The 19,569-nt window shown below is 39.4% G+C and overlaps 1 protein-coding gene across 1 annotated transcript; it reads right to left on the bottom strand.

Moving 5' to 3' along the window:
• Positions 1–12,293: 12,293 nt before the first annotated feature.
• On the bottom strand, positions 12,294–19,393 carry LOC125766314 (ER degradation-enhancing alpha-mannosidase-like protein 3). Its single transcript, XM_049432139.1, has 12 exons — positions 18,016–19,393; positions 17,681–17,827; positions 16,702–16,854; positions 16,486–16,639; positions 15,853–16,416; positions 15,700–15,789; positions 15,373–15,625; positions 15,038–15,306; positions 14,719–14,953; positions 14,541–14,636; positions 14,293–14,465; positions 12,294–14,226 (listed from the first exon to the last, which is right to left on the bottom strand). Exons 1-12 carry the CDS (start codon positions 18,183–18,185, stop codon positions 14,119–14,121), a joined length of 2,412 nt encoding a protein of 803 aa, XP_049288096.1. The 5' UTR covers positions 18,186–19,393; the 3' UTR covers positions 12,294–14,118.
• Between the last annotated feature and the right edge of the window lie 176 nt (positions 19,394–19,569).

Genomic DNA, 19,569 nt, shown 5'->3' with positions numbered 1-19,569 from the left:
GTTGTTAATAAATACCTATTATTTCATGGCAGCCTATTCTAATGGTATGGTAGGTGGAGGTCGACGATGGCTTTTTGTGAATGATCGAGAAATGTGAACTTAAGGAAATATTTTTCACCAATGATCGGTCGAAGAATGCAGTTAAGTGCAACTGTGGAAAGGTTGATTTCCGTTAGTAAAAGTAATAATACACTTCCACTATAGAGGAGGATAGATTCCGGTGGCTGTAATTACATGTGCAAAGTATTTATTGTGAATTGTGAATTAATAATATTTATAAATAAAATTAATTAACACTCGCAGATAGAACAGGATTTCTCAAACATAAATTGGTGACTAGTTTGGGCCAACATTAGCTGTCGGCGGCTAGCATCCGTAGAGATTCGTTCTGTAGCTGTTGGCCCACAACAAGTTATGAAGAGCTAATGGCTAAAAATGGACCGAGGATCATCAGCTTGCACTGAGTGCTACCAGAACACAAAACTACGTTGTGTTCTAGAGTCTCATCGGCCTGTAGTATTCTGCTGCAAGCAATCCACAACATGAATCCCACCCTTACTCCTTCATTCCTCCGTTTCCCTCGCTCCGTTTCCCTCTACCAACGAATATTAGTAAATGTCCTTAAATGTTGTTTGCAACTTTTGGTTATTGTTTTCTTCCTTTTCTTTTTGGCTATAGCTTTTTTTTTGTAAACTAGTACATAAGTTTAGTTTTATTGCATTTCTTTTATAAATAAATTAAATTTAAATTTTTAAAATAAAATTAGGTGAACCTTGTCCTCGGTGCTAGAGAGAAAGAATATGGCAAAAGTGTCAAAATGCCAACATAAGCATATTAAGCAATAATGTAATGATAATAAAAGAAGTGTGGTTAAGATAATTTAAATCTTGAATTTAAACTTTTTTTGCATCACTTATATTTAATTTTAATGTAGTTTAATTAATTAAATTATCCAGTTGAAATTGTAAATCATATCAATGGTCCTATAGAAATAGAGCAATGAATAGGATTGATTGTTTTCTATTACCATTTATTCAAAAGCAGATTGGTTCTGTTGTTAACTTCACTAATGAGAAGTCAGAAAAGAAAAATTCCGGTCAAGCAGAATAGACCAAAAGCAGCTTTTCATTAACAAAGGATTTAATTGTTAATCCGCAACATTTCTATACCTATCTGCAGTTAATTGAAACGTAATAAGAAGCACTAAACAGAAGCATTCTTATTGTTTCTTTTGTGTTTCATCATCCTCAACACACGTACATCCGGACTCGATATTATTGCATCCGGTGTCCGGGCACAGTTCCGGGCTTTGAAACCAATCATTTGATTCAATTCCTTGTCAGCAGCGCTTGATGCTAGGCAGCAGTTGGAAGCAAACGAACCATAAACGGACCGATTTGTTTTGCTATTCTATACGAATCGAAGTTCGTTTACGGTTGCCCGGCTGTTGGGATTTTCCTCTTTTTTTTTTGACGGTGCTTTTTTTTGCTTATACCTATTCTCACCCCGTTGCAAACAAAATGGTGTTCCGCGTTTTTCCATTCCGTATCGTGTTAGTAAACTCATCGCCTACTGCGATGCGTATGAGTATCTCCACTTCTGTAGTCGTATCACGAAACCGAAACGCACCCAAACAAATCCCGGAAACGAAAAATCAACGCCAACTGCGTCGAATACACTGTGCTGTGTGCTGGTGAAGTGAGCAGTAGTAGAAGAAAAGCTACGCGTAAGCAACGGCCTACCTCGTTGCCCGCGGATTGTGGTTTTGCTGTGCGGAGTGTGGTTCTTTTTTTTCATTTGTTAGTTTGAGAGAGAAAATTTGATTTTCCTCCATGCTTTATATCGTGCAGCTTGCGTGGACTTGACACCACGCACGCTATAACAGTAAATGACTTTTCCTGGTCAAATCAAGAGCGCGCTATCGATCGGTACCGGAAGCTGCCGGCTATGATGCTGGTCGGTTTGCAATTGTTATTTTTTTTTCCTGTTCTCTTCGCTTCTCTCTACTGTTGTGTGTTCGTGGTAGACGCGTTGGAGATTCTTTCTTTTAAAATATAAATGGATACAATCGGATTTCAGCATCAGCGTTTGCGGTGCGCAATCGTGTGCGTTCTGCTGTTGTCGACGCGAAAGCCGCAGCGTGATTGGCATGCGATTTGTATATTGTATTTCGAATTCAATTTTTGTTAGTGTTTGAAATCGAAATAGATCTCTTGTTATGTTTCGTCAATAAATGCCGCAAAAGTCGCTTACCATGTAGCATTGTAGAAAGGACTGCAGCAAAGTAATAAAAATGTTATGTTTGCGCAAAATTTCGAAATCATTTTACATATTCTTTTTATGTATTTTAATGTAAATCAATTTTGTTTAAACCATTACCATATTTTATACTTTTTACTTGAAAAATTAAATTTAAAAAAGTTTGAGCCTGAAAAACCTAATACAAACAAACCTTTTTAAATTTTACTGACAAAATATTCGAGAAAGCAATCATGGTTTATTCAAAATCAATTACTTGCTTTATAGTTCAAAATTTGCATTCTTTTGAAAGCGTCAAAGATCATTAACAATGGTTAACATTTCCAATAAAATCCTGAACAATAAAATCCGAATCCACAGCGAAAGCACGATACTCAATTGAATTACTTTTAACGGAACCATCACACCGATTCCACACCAATCGTAGGTCATCGGTTTTATTTGCGTTCCGGAAAACGATAAAACCAGCCCCAAACGTTTGGCCAATATGTTGAGGTTCGATTGTAATTTCCGTTCCCTTCCAAAAAAAAAAAAAAAAAGGTGGTAGCCCCGAAAACTTCAATAACCTTTGGAGCCAAATTATGATTCATGACGAATCGTCGGGCAAATGTTTACTTCCCCCGTCCCAAGCAACACTCCTTTTGCTTTCGTTGGCCACGCTGATACACTGATCTGCTGGAATGTTCCTCCTGTTTGAGGTGATATTCAATTTATATTCCACTTGGCCATCATTAAATTCGGAATTCAACCGGACGCGATTCCATAAGCTCGGCTCTCCATCAGCGGAATGATGATGTGGCCACCCACCCCTCCCGGGATGGAGCATTTTTAATATTCTTTTGCTCTTTTGCGTTTGCCAAAGCCAGGGCCACAGTCCATTTCCCGGTGCTCCAGATGTTCCACATCCGGAAGCCAACCTGAGCTTCCGGAGAAGACAAATTAAACATTGAAAGGCAACCGAACATCAAAGGGAATGCGTTGCTCCGTAAATAGTACCGGATTTCCGAGAAAATGAGATGGTGGAATTTCTTCCTTTCTCCATTCGGGCACTCCGTTTGGTTCGGTTTTTTTTGGGAAAAGGCATGAGAATTGCCTCTGTGTGTGTGTGCGCGTGGGGGAAGGTCGAAAAGGCTGTGTATAAACAATTAAAGAATTTAATATCGTTTCCGTTGAGAAAGATACAGCCAGAGATTGTGAGATTTTATGATTTGTTTGTTTGTTAGTGCTAACCTGTTGAAAGCGTTTTCGGAAAAAGTTGCTACAATAATTTACTACAAAGATTAGTTTTGATAAGTAGAACGAAGCAAAACAAGGATTAAATGCTACAACATACCAAAACTCATTGTTTTTTAAACGCATAAAATGCTAAAGATAACCGTAATGATTAACTAATGAATTATTCCTTCCATATTATGACTTTTCCTTTTGGACTAAAAGGGTTCTCGGGAGTTCGTTGCCAGTCCATTCTGGTTTTTCTTAATTTTATTCGCCCTCGAACCTGTAGATTTTTCTTTGTAAAACTTGAAGAACAACATCTAAAAACAGAACACGTACATACGTTTTTTTTAATCTACACTAACAACAACATTGATAAAGATATGTGCAACAACGAATCTATCTGAGTCTGAAGCAAGCTTCTTCACCATGGAGATTGGTAAGCTGTATTCAAGTAGCTTATGGCAGACCCGGGAAATATTGTAAATCTTCGATGATTCGAACTTTGAATGATCTTCGATCATTCGAACGAACGATCATCGTGCAAAGACACATTAGTGAACTCTTTTTGGGTACAATCAGTTAAGAGTTTCACATACACTTCCCCCACGATCTCAAGTTTTCAATTGTATACTTTCTTCAGCTGGATTTCCTTCAGATTAAACTAACGGCGGTTAGGTACATAAAGTTAGGACAATATTAAAAATTTACAGTTCTGTACTCATTTACGATCCTGTTAATAAATATTATTTTTTTCCAAAGCTAATGAAAACTTCTTTATTTGAGAGTGAGCACGATCTCATTATGATACTGATCATATCATTAGAATGGACAGATATGGTGTGGTACGCCCAAATTGAGTTGAAATGATCGTTCTTAAGTCTACCAGAATGAGTAATGTTCAATGGTTAAATGAACTTCTCCATCAGCCTAAGACCGATAAGCGAACATCCCATCTAAAAAGCCCAAAGTATGTAAACCACTGGGCGCCTCCTTCATATGGAAGTCATATGATGCTTTCACGCTAAGTGAGTTGAGAGGAGGCGTCATAATAGCCCTTTCACCTTGTGACAACTTGGAAGAATTTCGTATGTTTATTTGACCAAAATGTAAACAAATTTTTGTCAAAAATGAACTATAGTGCCAGAAAACTGTGTCCGGAGTGTTCCCAAATGTAATGAACGCCACTGCCAGGTATCGTCTGGCTCCTGCTGCACAGGTTGCCTTGTGTTTTCGTTACGTTGCCCTTTCGTAAATAGTTTGATAAGTTTTTCATTTGATTTTGATAAGATTCTAGACAGCTAAAAAGTTGAAATTTCACTGTGAAGTAGTTTAATCGCTGACAAATTCAATTTCTCTCACTTTGGTTTCGCACAACGACATTTAGTATATTAAACTAACCGCCATAGTACAATACCATAGGACCTTTCATACATATATCACACATCCTATAAGTCTAGCCAAGCCAATAAGATAATCAAAATTTGTACTAAAATATTGTGTTCATGCTGTTGGAATATTTTTTTGGAATAAGTGTTTAAAATTTATTTCATCCCTTTTGCGCATTGCTAACACCTGTTTGTCTTAAATAATATTTATCTTATCTCGTCATAATATTTACATTACTCAGTTCTTAGGTAAACTTCTGCATTATTACAACCTTTTCTAATAGTTGTATCCTTATCTTAACATCAACTTCTTAGTTTACTTCTTAGTAAACTTTGTTTATTTAAAGATTAATTATGGATTAGTTCAAGGTGAGGAATAATAATATATAAATAATAATAATTATATAAATAATCGAAAAGCATATCACATCGCACGATTTTGTTAGTATTACATACCATTTTAAGCGACTTATTGAAATACAAACATATCGAGAAAACCTATGTGCTATAATGTATAAATCATAAATAGAAACCGGAACTTTCAACTACGCCTTATTATAATCAATTTGAAGTTACGGTTACTGCTTTTAAATGCTATACGCCACCACCGATCACATGGACGCATCGATTTGCCAGCAACACGAAACGGCTAAAGGGTGTTAAAAATATTTACAAAAATTGTTTCTCACATTGCACAATCTTGGCATAACCATTGGCACAACCATTAGCATCAGTCTGCCTTTCGCGCTTGATGATAGTTGAATGAGTTTTCGGCTGGAAAAGTTTTCACGTTCCACCAGAGTGTGCTGTTGATTCAGCAATTCGAAAAAAAACCCCACCATGAAAACGCCCATTTTTTGTGACACCCTAAAGGATGACAACCCAGTTCCATCCAGTCCAGTGGACCGAATTTAAACGGACTGAATTCATTTAAAACTATTCGCTAGACCTATTCCGTCCGAGCAGCAGCGTCCAAACTGTTTCGTGTTTGACTTTGATCGAACATTTCAGACCGGGTGGCAAAATGGTTGAAATAGTTTTCCTTTACTTCCTCCCGTTTTTTCGGGTGTTGCCTTCGACCGAGCGTTTGTGACAATTACTGTAAATTCATTCAGTGTAATAAAATGCTTCTTCTTCTATTTTTTTGTTCTCTTCCCACACAGTAAGGGGTAGCGATCCAATTTTACACCAATATCAACAGCCGAAAGGGAACCAACTTCCAATTGCAAATGTTCAAACTGTTGCAAAAATGGTTAAAATTGAGCTGCGTGTTGCGTGTTTGTGGATCAAGGGCATCGGCAGGGGGGGTTTCCAATTTGCATTCGGTTGCGTCTGCCCAGCGCCTCGTGATAAAAAGCTCTTCACCATTGCTTTCCATGTTTTCTCTTGTTCTCGTCCTTTTTTCTAGTTGCATTTGTCCTGCCTTTATTTTATTTTTACCAACGGGGTGTCGGATGTCGAACTTTCACAATTGAATTTAGCCCAATGTGATCCTGGGCGCCTGGGTCGCAGTAACACAACAAGTGTTCCGATTTGGCCATAAACTGTTTGCATCACTAGCGGGAAATGCAGCTGGTGGAAAAAAAAAACATTGGAAATTGGGTGACGATTTGATTTTAGTAGCACTTTATTCCTCACTTTTATGTTTTATCGCAGTATGAAAGTTAAGCAATATAAAGCAATAATGCTGGGAATGATCAAATTAAGGAAGGCATGCGACGTGTTGTTGGCATATTATTAATTTGTCATAAGAGGGATCACATAGGACAATAAAAGTTAATAAAGAATTCATAGGAAATGGTATCATTTAAGAGTTTACAAATTTAATAATCACCATGGTTTAATGAAATGTATGTATCATAAAGCTCACGTGGCCCATAAAGCTCACGTGGTGGTATATGTGGTAGTGGCATCGATTTCACACGACAGGATCGGTACAAAATCTCATCCAAAGCGTTTCTCCGTAGCAACGGCTAGATAGAGTAAACGACAAAAATAAGTTTGGTAAGCTAGAAATGGCCGGACGGCCGGCATGAGTAATATGATAAATTCACTTTTTTGATGGAGACGCCTGGTAGCCCATGAAGAAGAGAAGAATTATGAACATATCATCGCTTTTTTCAGTTAGTTTTTTTAAGTTGTTCACAAAGAATGGTCTGGCATTATTGATAGTTTTTTTTAAGTTAGTTGGTTTTCATTAGTTTTTGGTTTTTAGGTTTTTAGTTATTCAAACTTAATTTTCCTTAGAAATACGTAATATCGTGTATGATGTAGCTACTATGGTAGTTATGGACACATAAACGTTATAGACATTAAAGACCTTCATTAGAACCCCGAATGTGTTCTGTGTCTCGGGCGCCAAGAAGTATGCAATTACTTTTCATGTTAGTTTATTTAGTGTTAGGATCAAGTTACGACAAAAGGTTCTGATAAAGAAAAATCGCAAAAAAATAATAATAAAACAAGAGCCAAGAAGAAATAAAATTTTATATTACTCAAAAATGGTATAATGTTGTAATAAAACAAAAAAAATGTTTCCGTCCTAATCGAAAAAAAACGATCAAATGTAAATTATACGTAACACAAAAGTATAACTGAAAACAATTACCAACCGACTGTCGGAGCTTTTGCTTGATATTTGCTGCAAATGTTCACCCCTCAGTGGCATCCATCATCTAACGAAACATCGATGCTACAATTTCGTAAAAGATTCATTCATCTGAGAACAAAAACAAAAACGAAGAAAAAAAAACATAAAAGCAAACCCAAACATGCTTCATTGATTTTCTTGTTCATGGTTGAACCTTCCGCAGCCGCAGTACGCAGCTAGAAGGTGCAATAAATTATTCCACGACGCAGGATGCATCGAAACATATGATACGACATCGTGTGGGTGGGTGAGTGAGCCTCTGCCATACCTTCAAAAGTTTCCGTTTCTACCACCCCCCCTGGGGGTGGGAAAGAATGGCACATTGACGTTGGTATGGAATGTTGTAGAATTCACAAAGCATTTTTCCGCATTGCTTGAGGGAGGGTTGGATCTTGGATGGTCGTAAGACGTTTTGGGCAAACAAAAATCCCATCCCACAAACCAATTCACTGAAGGTGTTTGGTGAACTAAAGCGGGACGAAATCAACAGCAGCAAGGAGCTGTTTAAGAGATATGAAATCGATAAGAAATGGAAGCAAGAGAAGAAAACAAATGTGTTTTACTATAGATAAAATGCATGTCAAAATATAATTAAAGCTTCAATTAAAAAAGTCTTACAAAATTACACCGAAAATAATAAAATAAGGAATACTTCATCGAAACTAATAGACCATCACAAGGGACATCATTTTCTTCACTGAAACCCCCTAAAAATCATTCCAATATGCAGAGAATGTTTCAAACCAAAACCCATCACGTAAAACCGACCGCCTTGCGGAATTTGCTGCAACACAGATAAAACACACCCTGAACTGGAAAAGAACTTACCCCTCGGTTGCATATGATGCGATCAGTGTGCAAACATATTTCTGGGATGCAGATAAAGATACTGTACCCGAGGGGGGGGGGGGGGGGGGGGGGGCGGGCTGCCCGAAGGCTACCCGAAAATTACGTTCCTTTCTTTACACGAACGATCCCCAGTTGCGTTAATGTTGTCTGCCCTTGTGCCTTCTGTAGTGCCGCAGGGTTCTGTCTGGAGAGACGATGTTTAGTGATGGCGTAACGCTTCAACGCATTTCATCATTTCGTGTAGAATGGAATTTGTTGAAGCATTTTACACGCCATAACGAAGAAAAATGGCAGTACATACATATATGTATTTATCATCTAAAATGATAAACAATGTGCTAAAATAGAAGTTATAAAAATGTTTAAAAAGGTGTTTTTTTCTTTTTATATTGACGTTTTTTTATGTTTGTTTTTTCCCTTCTATTCTCTACTTCACTACAAATTAAAACTTCTAATCAATAGTTGATAAAAATTAAATTTAATTTAATAAAAGGATCATCTATCTCTCTCTTTCTCTCTTGTCAGACGTATTAATTCGAATGACTAAAGCAGCTCGTATTATAATTATTCTTATCTACTTAATACCAACACTTAACATACTTCTCCCCAGAAAAAAAAACTTTTCTCCCCCCCCAAATTTTGCTAAGGTGTTAGTTCATATTTTACCAGCTTGCGACATGTGTACGAAATAGTCTGCCAGGCAAACACGGACAAGGCGCAGCATAATGATGACATGAAAAGTTTGCTAAACAATGTAAAAACACCCGTGTTCCACGGCGATGGTGACGCTGAGAGCATGTGCCACAAGTGCATCCTTGTGCCTACGCCTAAACTCATCTCTTGGGCTTCGGATCGGAGACACAAGGGAATGAGAATAACGCTTCATATCGGTAGACAAGGTTGGATCGTGTCTCTATAAACTTCTTCCCAGGCAGACTAGTAGTAGAGCCAGCATTCCTCTTCCTCCCAAAAAAAACCCTGGCGAAACTTATTATGCTTCTTCCTAGAGCTATCTATTCCGCTTTTTCTTGTGCATCGGAACGTATGCAAATAGTGTTCCAATGTGCATGTTTGATAAAACATTAAAATTGAGTTCGGGCTTCATACACACACACCGCTTGTACTGAGCGCTAAGAGTAGATAGGAAGGATTGGGCAAACAGTTCTCGGCAACTTGCGAGCTGTGGTGCACCACTCCTGCAAAACCGAAGGAAGTAAAACTGAGTGAAAATATTTACCCATTTGCCATCGGGTGTACGCGATGTACTTTATTATTAATTTTGCTTCCGTTTTCAATGGCACTTTTTTTTGGTTGGCCTTACGAAATGCACTGTATTATGTAAGCACTGTATTATCCATGCATGCCTGAATAACATGCACATGGTGAGTTATTGAAAAGCTAAACAATTAAAGTTTTTTGTACGACACGCGTGTGGAATTTTGTATTGTTCTCTACCAAAATTGTGGTAATTAAATAAAACGGCACACAAAACAATATGGTACAAACTTTTTGGGCCACTGTTTGTTTCCTATTGTTAGCCATCACGTAGGGTGTTGTTGTAGCGAGAGTTTTTCCTTCTCTTTTTGCTAGTGAAAATTCTGCAAATGGTTTCGGTTTCGTTTTGTATGCAAATTTTAAGTTTTATTCTTTGCATTGCATTCCTTAACAATGAATCATGTAAAAAGAGCTATCGCGCAATCTGTCCGCACGTTCGTGTGCGTGGGATAAGGGAGAATGGATTCAATGAAATTGATGCAGACAGGTGTCCATCTAAAATTGGTTGCGAGAAGAATCGAATCACTATTTTGTTGTAAAACTTTTTTTTTTCTCATGCTACTATGCTACTATCTTGAAACAAAAATACTACAATGCTGGACCAAGGAGATGGGCTAGCTTATCTACTCTTCAGCCTAGCTTTGAAAAAGTCCATCCAAGACTCGAGGTTGACTTTTTGAGGATCATCTTCTATAAGTCCCCTGGCATACGCTGATGATTTAGACGTCATTGGTTTACAACTCTCCTATGTAGCGGACGCTTATCAAAGGACCAGTGGCCCTGCTAACAAATCCTGATTTCCGCAGTGGTAACGTAGGAGATTGCACTTTTGAAGGACATGGACTCTGTCGAAAACGGACGAAAGCTAAGAAGGATTGTTGACTCCGTATGTGTGGAAGGAAAATGGAGGAGTCGCTGTACGGACGATCTCTATGAGATGAACTCTCTGTCGTACAACGAATTAGACTCACCAGGGTCCGGTGGGCTGGTCGTGTTGTTCGAATGACAACCTGCCCGTGCTTTCAGGTTGCCCTCCACATAGACAGAGGAGGCGTATTAGGTCCAAACTGAGGTGGAGCGATGGCACTGACGCGTCGACGTCGGACAGGCTGTCACAATGGATAGAGGAGTCCTGAAGCGGGCCAAGACCGCGAAGTGTTTATAGCCCCTGATAAGTAAGTAAGTAAGAAAATAAGTAAGTAAATGTTTAAGGAAAGACATACACTATAAAATTCTAAGGTGATATTGTTAACTGAAAATTGCTCAGTATTTTTACTTTATTTCAGATTCAAATGGTTTATGAGAAAAAAAAAAAAATAATTCAAAAAATTAAGAATTTGTCTTTCGTAATTCATTTCGCATTGGATTTTTAAAATCAAAACTAAGTAAAAGTAGTTTGAAAAAGAAAAATACAAACAAGGAAGGATATCAACCATGATTAGTTTCAAAAACCGTAAGATAGTACACAATAAACTCAAAATCATTCATCCATCCCTAAAAAAACTAACACATTTAGAAAACACAGCGGATTTTTTTTAGCTTTACTATTAACACTATTAACATAACAATACGATGCGGTTAAATGTATCACGAAATAATAAATTCTTCTCACGAACGAAAGAAATGTTAATCTTAAATCTTTTTAAATTCCCCATATTGCTCAAGTTCAAGGAAGCGACCTTTGCATAGAATGTTGCATCAATCGATAACTCATCAAAAAATTTTAATTAAACCCTGTCGGAAGCACCTGTAGGAAGATGTCGACGATCTGCTGACCGGTGACAGGATACAAGATTTTTAAAACTAATTCGTTTGGTATCATTATGCATCTTGTTCCAAGAAGTATCAGCAAATGAAACAGATATTTATTTAATAATATTATGATATGCAAAGAGGAAATAATATTCATAATGTTCCTTCAAAGGACCATTCATAATTCCAACCACTAATGAAACAAAACGATAATTTCGATTACAAGCAAATGTTATTATCCTTAAAAAATGCTTTAAACCCTATAATTGATAATCGTTCATATTGCATAGAATACAATACCCTCCACATCAACGACCAGCAACATAAGTTACGAAAGTACAGCCCAAATTATGTTTTGCCTTCGGTACACTATGTCTATAACAATGATTACCGACTAAACATACCAACGGTCAACCAAACAACATATCTTTCCATTCCTGTCCCATCCATTTTCTTCCGTTTTTCATGGACGACCGTCGCCTGGAAACGTATCCGGCAGCAGCAAAGGGAATTTACTCTGTACCATTGTGTAATTGGAGAAACAAAACTTACTTGGTGGCCAGCGGAAATGAAATGATTTGCACAAACTGCCCAAGACAGGCCATAACGAGACAACGGCGACTACTACTACCAGACATCAGGGGTCATCCCAGCTGCTGTCCGTTTTGCCTTCCGGGGCAGGAAGTTTCCTAATTAGCAATTATTTGTCGGGCAAAGAAGCATGCTTTTATTTCGAATTTTGAATAGAAGCAAATGAAAGGGCAAATGGAAAAAAAGAGAAGAAAAGAGAAAAAGCATAGTTTGTATTTAATTTAAAGGCAATTAAATTGGTAAGTATGCAGTATGAAAGTTTTTGAAAATGTCATCAAACGGACAATGCAAAGAATATTGTGCAAAAGAACCGCTTTGTTTTTGATATAAAATTGCCATTTTTATTTACACAACTAAACAACATTATTTACCATGAAACAGAGACAAAAACGAACAGAAACTAATCTCGTCATTCCTCAATGGAAAACAATAATGCATTTCGTCTTCCCGACTCCGTCGCGACTCCTTCCACTTACAGTAGTGGCGCGCCCAAGAATTGGCAGTCGGCTTGGAATACAATCCCATCCCCATACGTCGTTCTCTATCGTGTGTGTGTATGTGCCGTGTTGTATCTTCTTCGAGAGGACTTGTTCTTAAATGCTATACGCTCAGTTATACCACCTGCGCTACATATTGCAACATGTTTCATGAAATTTAATCTACTTACGTCTAATATTTCGCTCATCTGAACATCACCGACCGGGTTCGACGTCTCTTAACCCATGCAGGAGCGTGTGATGCATTCGTACAAAATAGTTATTTACAAACTTGCGCTCTCTAAATCACATCCTGGACATGGATGAATTGCGGGAAAATTTTGGTTCTATCGACGGATTCCAACCTCTTTGTTCTTCTTTCAATTAGCCTATCTGTTTCTTCTTTCTGCTCATCTTCAAAATATTGAAACAGATGAAAAAAAGGCAAAGCTGATGAAAATATAGAAAATAGAAGTAAGGACATAGTAATATGTGAACAAGAACAATATGGATGCAAAATATAAAAAAAAGCAACTTAAAGAAAATTCTTTTTAAATTGTACAAAAAAAAAGAATATTTGCCTTCTGTTTTCCATTTTTCTACATTGATAGACTTTTTTAGATAGAAATAGAATGCTATTACTGAATGTTCTAAATGTTTTATATATTTTTTCGTCTACCAAATAGCAACGGAAGAAGAACATAAAATAAAATTGTATAACAAAAGGCTGAGGCACATAGTTAACAACTCAACTAGAAAATTAATATACTTAAAAAACCCAACGTAACAAGTGTAACTTGAAAATATAGTCCTACGATATGTTTGTGTGTGAACGTGTTTATATTTGTGCAAAAGTTTTTTTTTGACCAGTACGTAAAACAACATAATTACATCATAATTGATTGGCTAAGATGATTGCACAGAAAGGAATGAATATAACGAACAAAACAAAACAAAACAAACAAACAAAATACACCCCATTCTAGAGGATTACTTTCACTTGTTTCATTTTGTTTAAAGAATTTTTTTTACTTTACACCATACCTTCCATCTTCTTTCATTAGTTCCTACGCACTTTTCGTTTTGTTTGTGTGTTTTTTTTTTTCATTTCATTCTTTAGTTATCTATTATACACTAATGTATCACTTTTTGTTTTAGGGTGAGAAATGAATAACAAAAAATAAACCACAATACTATAATGCACTTGAATGCATCTCTCATCTTTTACAATCTCATGCGCTCGATTTGTATCTAACCATCATACCATGTTTGATGGCATGCGCCTTTTTTTGTCTATCTGTACTAGCAAGTATAAAAAACACCAGCGCAATTTTTGCTTCTTCTATACCAGAAAAGGCATTTTGCCTCTCCCTTCCATAAACCGCACACTTTCCAATCGTATGACAATTTGCTAATAAATTCTTTACTATCTAACCCGTTGCGTGTGCGTACGCCTGTGTGTATGATTCCCAGGACCTACAATGGAACGGTCCGCTGAATGTGAATGTAAGTGACTGGATGAAATTACCAGAACCGACGGAACACAGAAAGTCGAAATAAAAAACACCTCTGTTGTCTTTCATTTTCCTCACCGTTGCTTGGCAACGCGGTTCACGGCAGCAGTATATCGTTGGATACTAATTCCTACTCTGCTCTGCTACTACTATGGCGTCGCTTTAGCGTCACTACTTTTCGTGTCAGTCTTCGTTGTGCTTGCTCGCTGCTCCTTGGCTAGTTTTTCCTTCAGCCCGGTGACGGACATGAGCGTGAGCTACAACGTAGAAAGGTAAGACAAATTAAAAAGCTATTTAAATCAAACTTTAAACCAATCATTCACCTCGAGGTTGGGCTGCTCTTTAACCGCCTTGATAAGCTGTTCCGCTTCCTTGGTAAAAAGGAACACTACCGGTATCTGCACATCGTCCCGCCCGTCACCGGACATGGCAAACATTTGCTGATTGTTGATCGAAGTGTTTGGTGTGTTGTCGAACACGATTGCCGCCACAGCACCTGTGCAAATAATAAGCCAATTTTATTATCAACCAAGTTTCCCGTAAACATTCTTACAAATTACGGCACACTTACCTGCCGTCTGTACACGTCTCGCTTTATCGACGAAGGTGCACTCGCCTCGCTCGATAATGACAATTTTGCCACGTATTTCATCTGCATTTTTCAGGGCTGCAATAGTCAACAAAGCAATAAAGCAAAAAATAGCATTAATTTTTTAATTGAAAAAGAGTGATGATAACGATTCGCTTACCAGCACAAACCTTTGCCGGTTTGGCAAAGACGGCACGTTGCACCACGGACAGATCGTTCACCAGTTCCATGCCGAAGTGACTGGGACCGGCTTCGAGGATACGCAGTTCCCGATCACCGTCCCGTTTATATGCGACCGCCTGCAGCTGTGTGTTGGGGATGGAGTTCGAGTTCGACAGCTCCACCATTTCTTGCATGAAAATAAGGCCGCGTTCGGCGTCCTCGGGTGATTTGGCCTGGCCGAAAAAAAAAGAAACACCATGAGTACAATATTTCGCACATTCGCTGGTGGAATTATAAGCGAAAGAAAGAACTCTTACATTGTGAAAGCTGTGCAGCAGCTGAACTTTGCCTTCGCCTAGAGAAACCATCGTAATGCCCATGTCATAAACTGTTCGTAAATGATCCGTATTGCTTGCCTGAAAGTCAGCCGCTCTAAGTCGCTTGGCACTCGATATGCGCGGACAGACTCCCGTAACGAGGTCACGGAGTGGACGCCGGACTGTTTCAGGAAATAACTTGTTCGGGCTAGGGCAGGAACGCATGTAATCGAGCATATGCACCTGCTCGTCCTGATCGCGTACACCGTCTAGAATGAAGCATGCACAAACACGCATTAGAAGTGATCGATACAAGAGAATTCTTTTAAACTTACTAAATGTGTGGTTTCCCAGCTGTCCCAACGTGAGTGGCAGTAGATGAGCTTCGGTAGTGAAGATAAAGTCTTCGATGTTGAGTATCAGATCCGCTGGATCTGAGAATAGCAGGAAGAGATACTTGAACGTTTCGGAAAGTACGTACGAGTCCATTCGATCCTCGTGTTTGCCCGTGCGGACATCGTTCACGGCGGCATACCCGCAGGGAACTTTGGCGTGTTTTTGAAGTGCCTTTAGAGCTTTCTTGCCCGCCTAAAAAACAAGGGAAAAGGTCATTGTATTAAAAACGATTTCACGTTCCTACGTTCTTAGTTGGATCTACGTACATGCAGATAGTAATGATCGCCAGTGGCTCGGTACAGGAAGTACGTAGATTCAATGAATTCAGGTCGTAGATGATGCTGACCCCAGTGGACCTGCGTAAACGAAAACAAATGATAAATCTTTTTGCCGTCTTAAATCGTCTAAACAAACCATACCTGGAAGTCAAACGTAAATGCCTCCGGAATGAACGTATGCATCTGCATCACTTGGTACAGCATCTCGTGCGTCTGGACGGCCGGTTTCAGATCGCCAGACAGTACCTGCAATCCGGGCCAAAAGGCAAGCAGTGCATCCATAAAGTTGCGCGTCTTGGTATGTGGCCGATGCATCTGCACATCGAGCAACATTGGACCTTGGCTGATATACTTCATGATTGCGTGATAGTGGCGGTTGAATCGGGCCAGGTAACGCTCATCTCCCAGCAGAATGTACGACTTCAGGCAGTACTCGTAGTACGAATCGATACCGGCTCCAACACCCGATTCGCGCCGTATCCAATCACCGGAATGTACATTAAGCACCGTGCCCATCAGCTCCGAGCTACGATGGCGCATTTTCCACAGCGCATCCATGGCCGCGTGAGCTTTCACTTCAAAGATAGGCTCACCACTCAACCGGGATAGTGCGGCAAATTCTAACAGTATCGTACCGGCACAAGCGGTACAAGTTTCACGCGAATGTCGCAATGCTTCAACTTTCATGCCATGCTTTAAATTCACCTACAAAGAACCGAAAGAATGAGTGTAAAATCACTTTCAATTATACATTTATCAGTGCGATTAGCTTACCCGTGCATGCGGTATTCCGGTGGAAGTGTTAAATGCTGGCAGCAATCGATAGCCTAAATCTTTCGCCATCTCAAGCAACTCGCCACGATACCAAGTCATTACGTCGGCCTGCTTCTGCACATACTCTGCCAGTATGTGGCCGGACAGAAGACCACTGAAATGGGTGCAATTGTTAGTAAGGAGTAGGAGCATAATCCTATATACTACCAATCTCACCCGATCATGCGAATGTTGGTTTCAAATACCGACACTATGATGTCGTTATCAAACTTCACGTCCTTGATCACTAGCTTGACGGCATGTTCGAACTCCTCTATATCACCAAGCACCACCAGCGTATCCAACGTGTCCACCAAGGTCATAGAGAAACTAAAAAGTAATTATTAAAGCTTATGTTAATTAGTGCTGTGATCGTTTTTTTATATCTTGCAACGTGTTTTATTAACAAACGCCTCCAAAATACACGAAACCGATACTTTCCTTCTTTGATAAATAATTATGGTTCAATATTTGATTTCATTTCCATTTTAGCCTTCCAACGTTTGTTTCAGTGGGTTTCAATGTTTCCTTGTAAATATTTTTCATGCTTTACTGTTCTTTGGAATTTTAAAGCTTGCGTCAAATAAAATGGTTATAAATAAATAAAAAGTTTCTAGACAAGAAAAAATAAATTATAATTCGCTATAGGTCGTTTCCAAAACATGATAACGATGAGGTCTATTTTTTGTAGATCATCGTAAAACAGAATCCCCTCAGTAAAAGGGGATACATATTTCAGTGCCAAACGTTGTACAGCCGTTATAAGCAGATTAAGCAACACAAACAAACGAAATGCTTGAGTAATCGTTTCTGTGAGTAAAAAACGGCCATCAAGTGACGCATTGGTCTAGTGTGTGGTTGTGGTCAACGTGTATATTCACCAGCCAAACCGTTCCAAGATAAGAAGGTATCGCTCGTTTCGTAGCCGTTTCACCCGTACCGGACGATAACGATATGTTATTCCTTTCGCTTGGTGTGTATGCGTATGCATAACACACCTGTAACGAAACAAATAATAGAAATTAACCACGACAAGTTGGCTGAAACACGTCGCATTTTGTTTGGTCTTATCATTTTTTTTTCGTTCCCATTACACGTATGCAACCGTACGTTGAAATTCCCAGACCACAAACCAATCCACCACTAATTAACTTACTTCCCGAGCGTATCGTCCAGGTCGCCTCGGGACGGTGTCACACCACGGTAACGGCCAGTGCAGCTTAACGGCATCAGTTCATCCGCTGGGTAGGCATTGTCCATGTACGCCCGGTACGCGTGGTAAAACATTTCCCTGGCTTCCTCTCTGTTGTTCGTGTATGTGTTTGATGCGAGATTCAAAATGTCCCTTCGGACCCGGGCCCCAAAAGGGAACTTTCAGAACCGGGCCCGAAAGCGTCATTATGGGTGAAAAAAGAACAGAAAGAAATGAATTAGTTGATGTTCTTGCATTTAGAATTTTTGGAGGGAAGGGAACATTGCGTTGCGCCTTACTTAAGCTCGTTTCGCTCCTTGTTGGACATGTTGTGCGTAGGTACGGTCGGTATTTGATCCGCCAAGGCCATCGAAAGGGCTGCCAGCACCAGCACCACACTTGTCACCATCGCTATGAAGGTGAGCCGCTCGTGTGAGATGGTCTCACCCCCAGTCTTAACTGTCCGCATTTCAAACGTATATAGGTGTCTATTGTTTGCTACTGTACACTATCACTATTACCGCGTTGGTCACTACTTTCCGGGATTCCCCTAGATTAAGGGACAAGATCGCTCAGACCAACAAGCAACTATATTTTACGTATTTATGCCACAACTCGAATGCCACGCAATCTTTCTAGCGGGAATGTTGCGAGCAAGAAGACCGTTTGCCTTCCCACTTCACTCGGTGACGACAGGACGGCAAAGCGCGGTATGGTGGATGGCGCAGTATAACCTATGGTTTGCGGGTATTTGTTTAGCTGCTGCTACCATTCGGGTTAACGTTGCTAGATGCTGTTGCTGTACATCGTTCGAGAACTATAGGAACGATCTGATACAATGCAGCAGTATTGAGCAGGTCGAGATGATACGGCTTTGTTGTTCTCCAACTGCTGTTTTGTTCTAGTTCCTCCACCTGTTCGGAACGGTTCTTCTCACTAACCCCCCACCCCCGTCGCTGCACCGATGATTGATTCTTTCACCGTCCAAACACAGCAACCACGGGTCAGCATAGCTTCGAATCTTCATTATGTGCACCACATCATGCTCTCATTAACTTCCTTTTTCCCACGGCCCACGTACACGTCGTCTACACGACCTGCACCTACACGGAACGTACTATCAGGAAACGGTATCACACATCGACATGTTGTTGGCCGTGAAATGAATGCACGCAGTTACACACGGAAGCGCAGGAAATAATCGCCACTGCTGCAAGGGATAGTTGTTTGGAAGATGCCCTTGTTTTCGGTGATGACGATGACGGTGATGATGTTTTCACCCTTGTGTTGTTGGCCACTACCAGGTAAAGGAAACTACAATCTTTTGCAATCTTTCACTTGCGGAATGAATTTTTCGGTCCAGCGGGGTACACAAACTACGAGCAGGAACAGGAACAAACTAAACCTATTATCGGTAATGTTAACAATTAGAAGGTTTGTAACTGTTCAGCACAAGCCGTCCTTCACAATTGTACAGAATTTGTTCCGAACTCTTTTCTGTATGGGCCTTTCTCCTGTTCGTGCGTGCGTATGTGTTATTTTTCGATTATTTTTGCCTTCTGAAATAGTGACACTGACAGATACTGACAGCTCAACTCCAACTGTCCGGTGAAAAATAGAAGCGTAATGTATGTGACAGTATAGTTTTGTGTTTATTTGTTTGAATGGTGCGTTGCGTACAGTGGTAATAGCTGTGATATTTGTTAATTCTCTTTTGCGTTCACTTTGAGGATTGTTTTACTAAAAAAAAAAGATTTTTTGTGCTATGAGTTGCATTCCGTAAAATATTTCAGCAGTAATATTATGCAATGTGGCGAAATAGCTTCGAGAATATTCAATGCTTGAACGGCAGA

Source organism: Anopheles funestus, chromosome 2RL, assembly GCF_943734845.2.
Source record: "Anopheles funestus chromosome 2RL, idAnoFuneDA-416_04, whole genome shotgun sequence".
Taxonomy (NCBI): Eukaryota; Metazoa; Arthropoda; class Insecta; order Diptera; family Culicidae; genus Anopheles; species Anopheles funestus.
This window is presented reverse-complemented; position numbering and strand designations above follow the sequence as displayed.

What these genes read in the sequence shown, in the direction of transcription:
- LOC125766314 (XM_049432139.1), bottom strand. Translation starts at nt 18,185, where the DNA reads ATGCGGACAGTTAAGACTGGGGGTGAGACCATCTCACACGAGCGGCTC. An exon ending in TGCTGCACAGCTTTCACAAT is followed by an intron (nt 14,954 to 15,037) that starts GTAAGAGTTCTT and finishes TTTTTCGGCCAG; the next exon opens with GCCAAATCACCCGAGGACGC. An exon ending in ACCGGCAAAGGTTTGTGCTG is followed by an intron (nt 14,637 to 14,718) that starts GTAAGCGAATCG and finishes TGACTATTGCAG; the next exon opens with CCCTGAAAAATGCAGATGAA.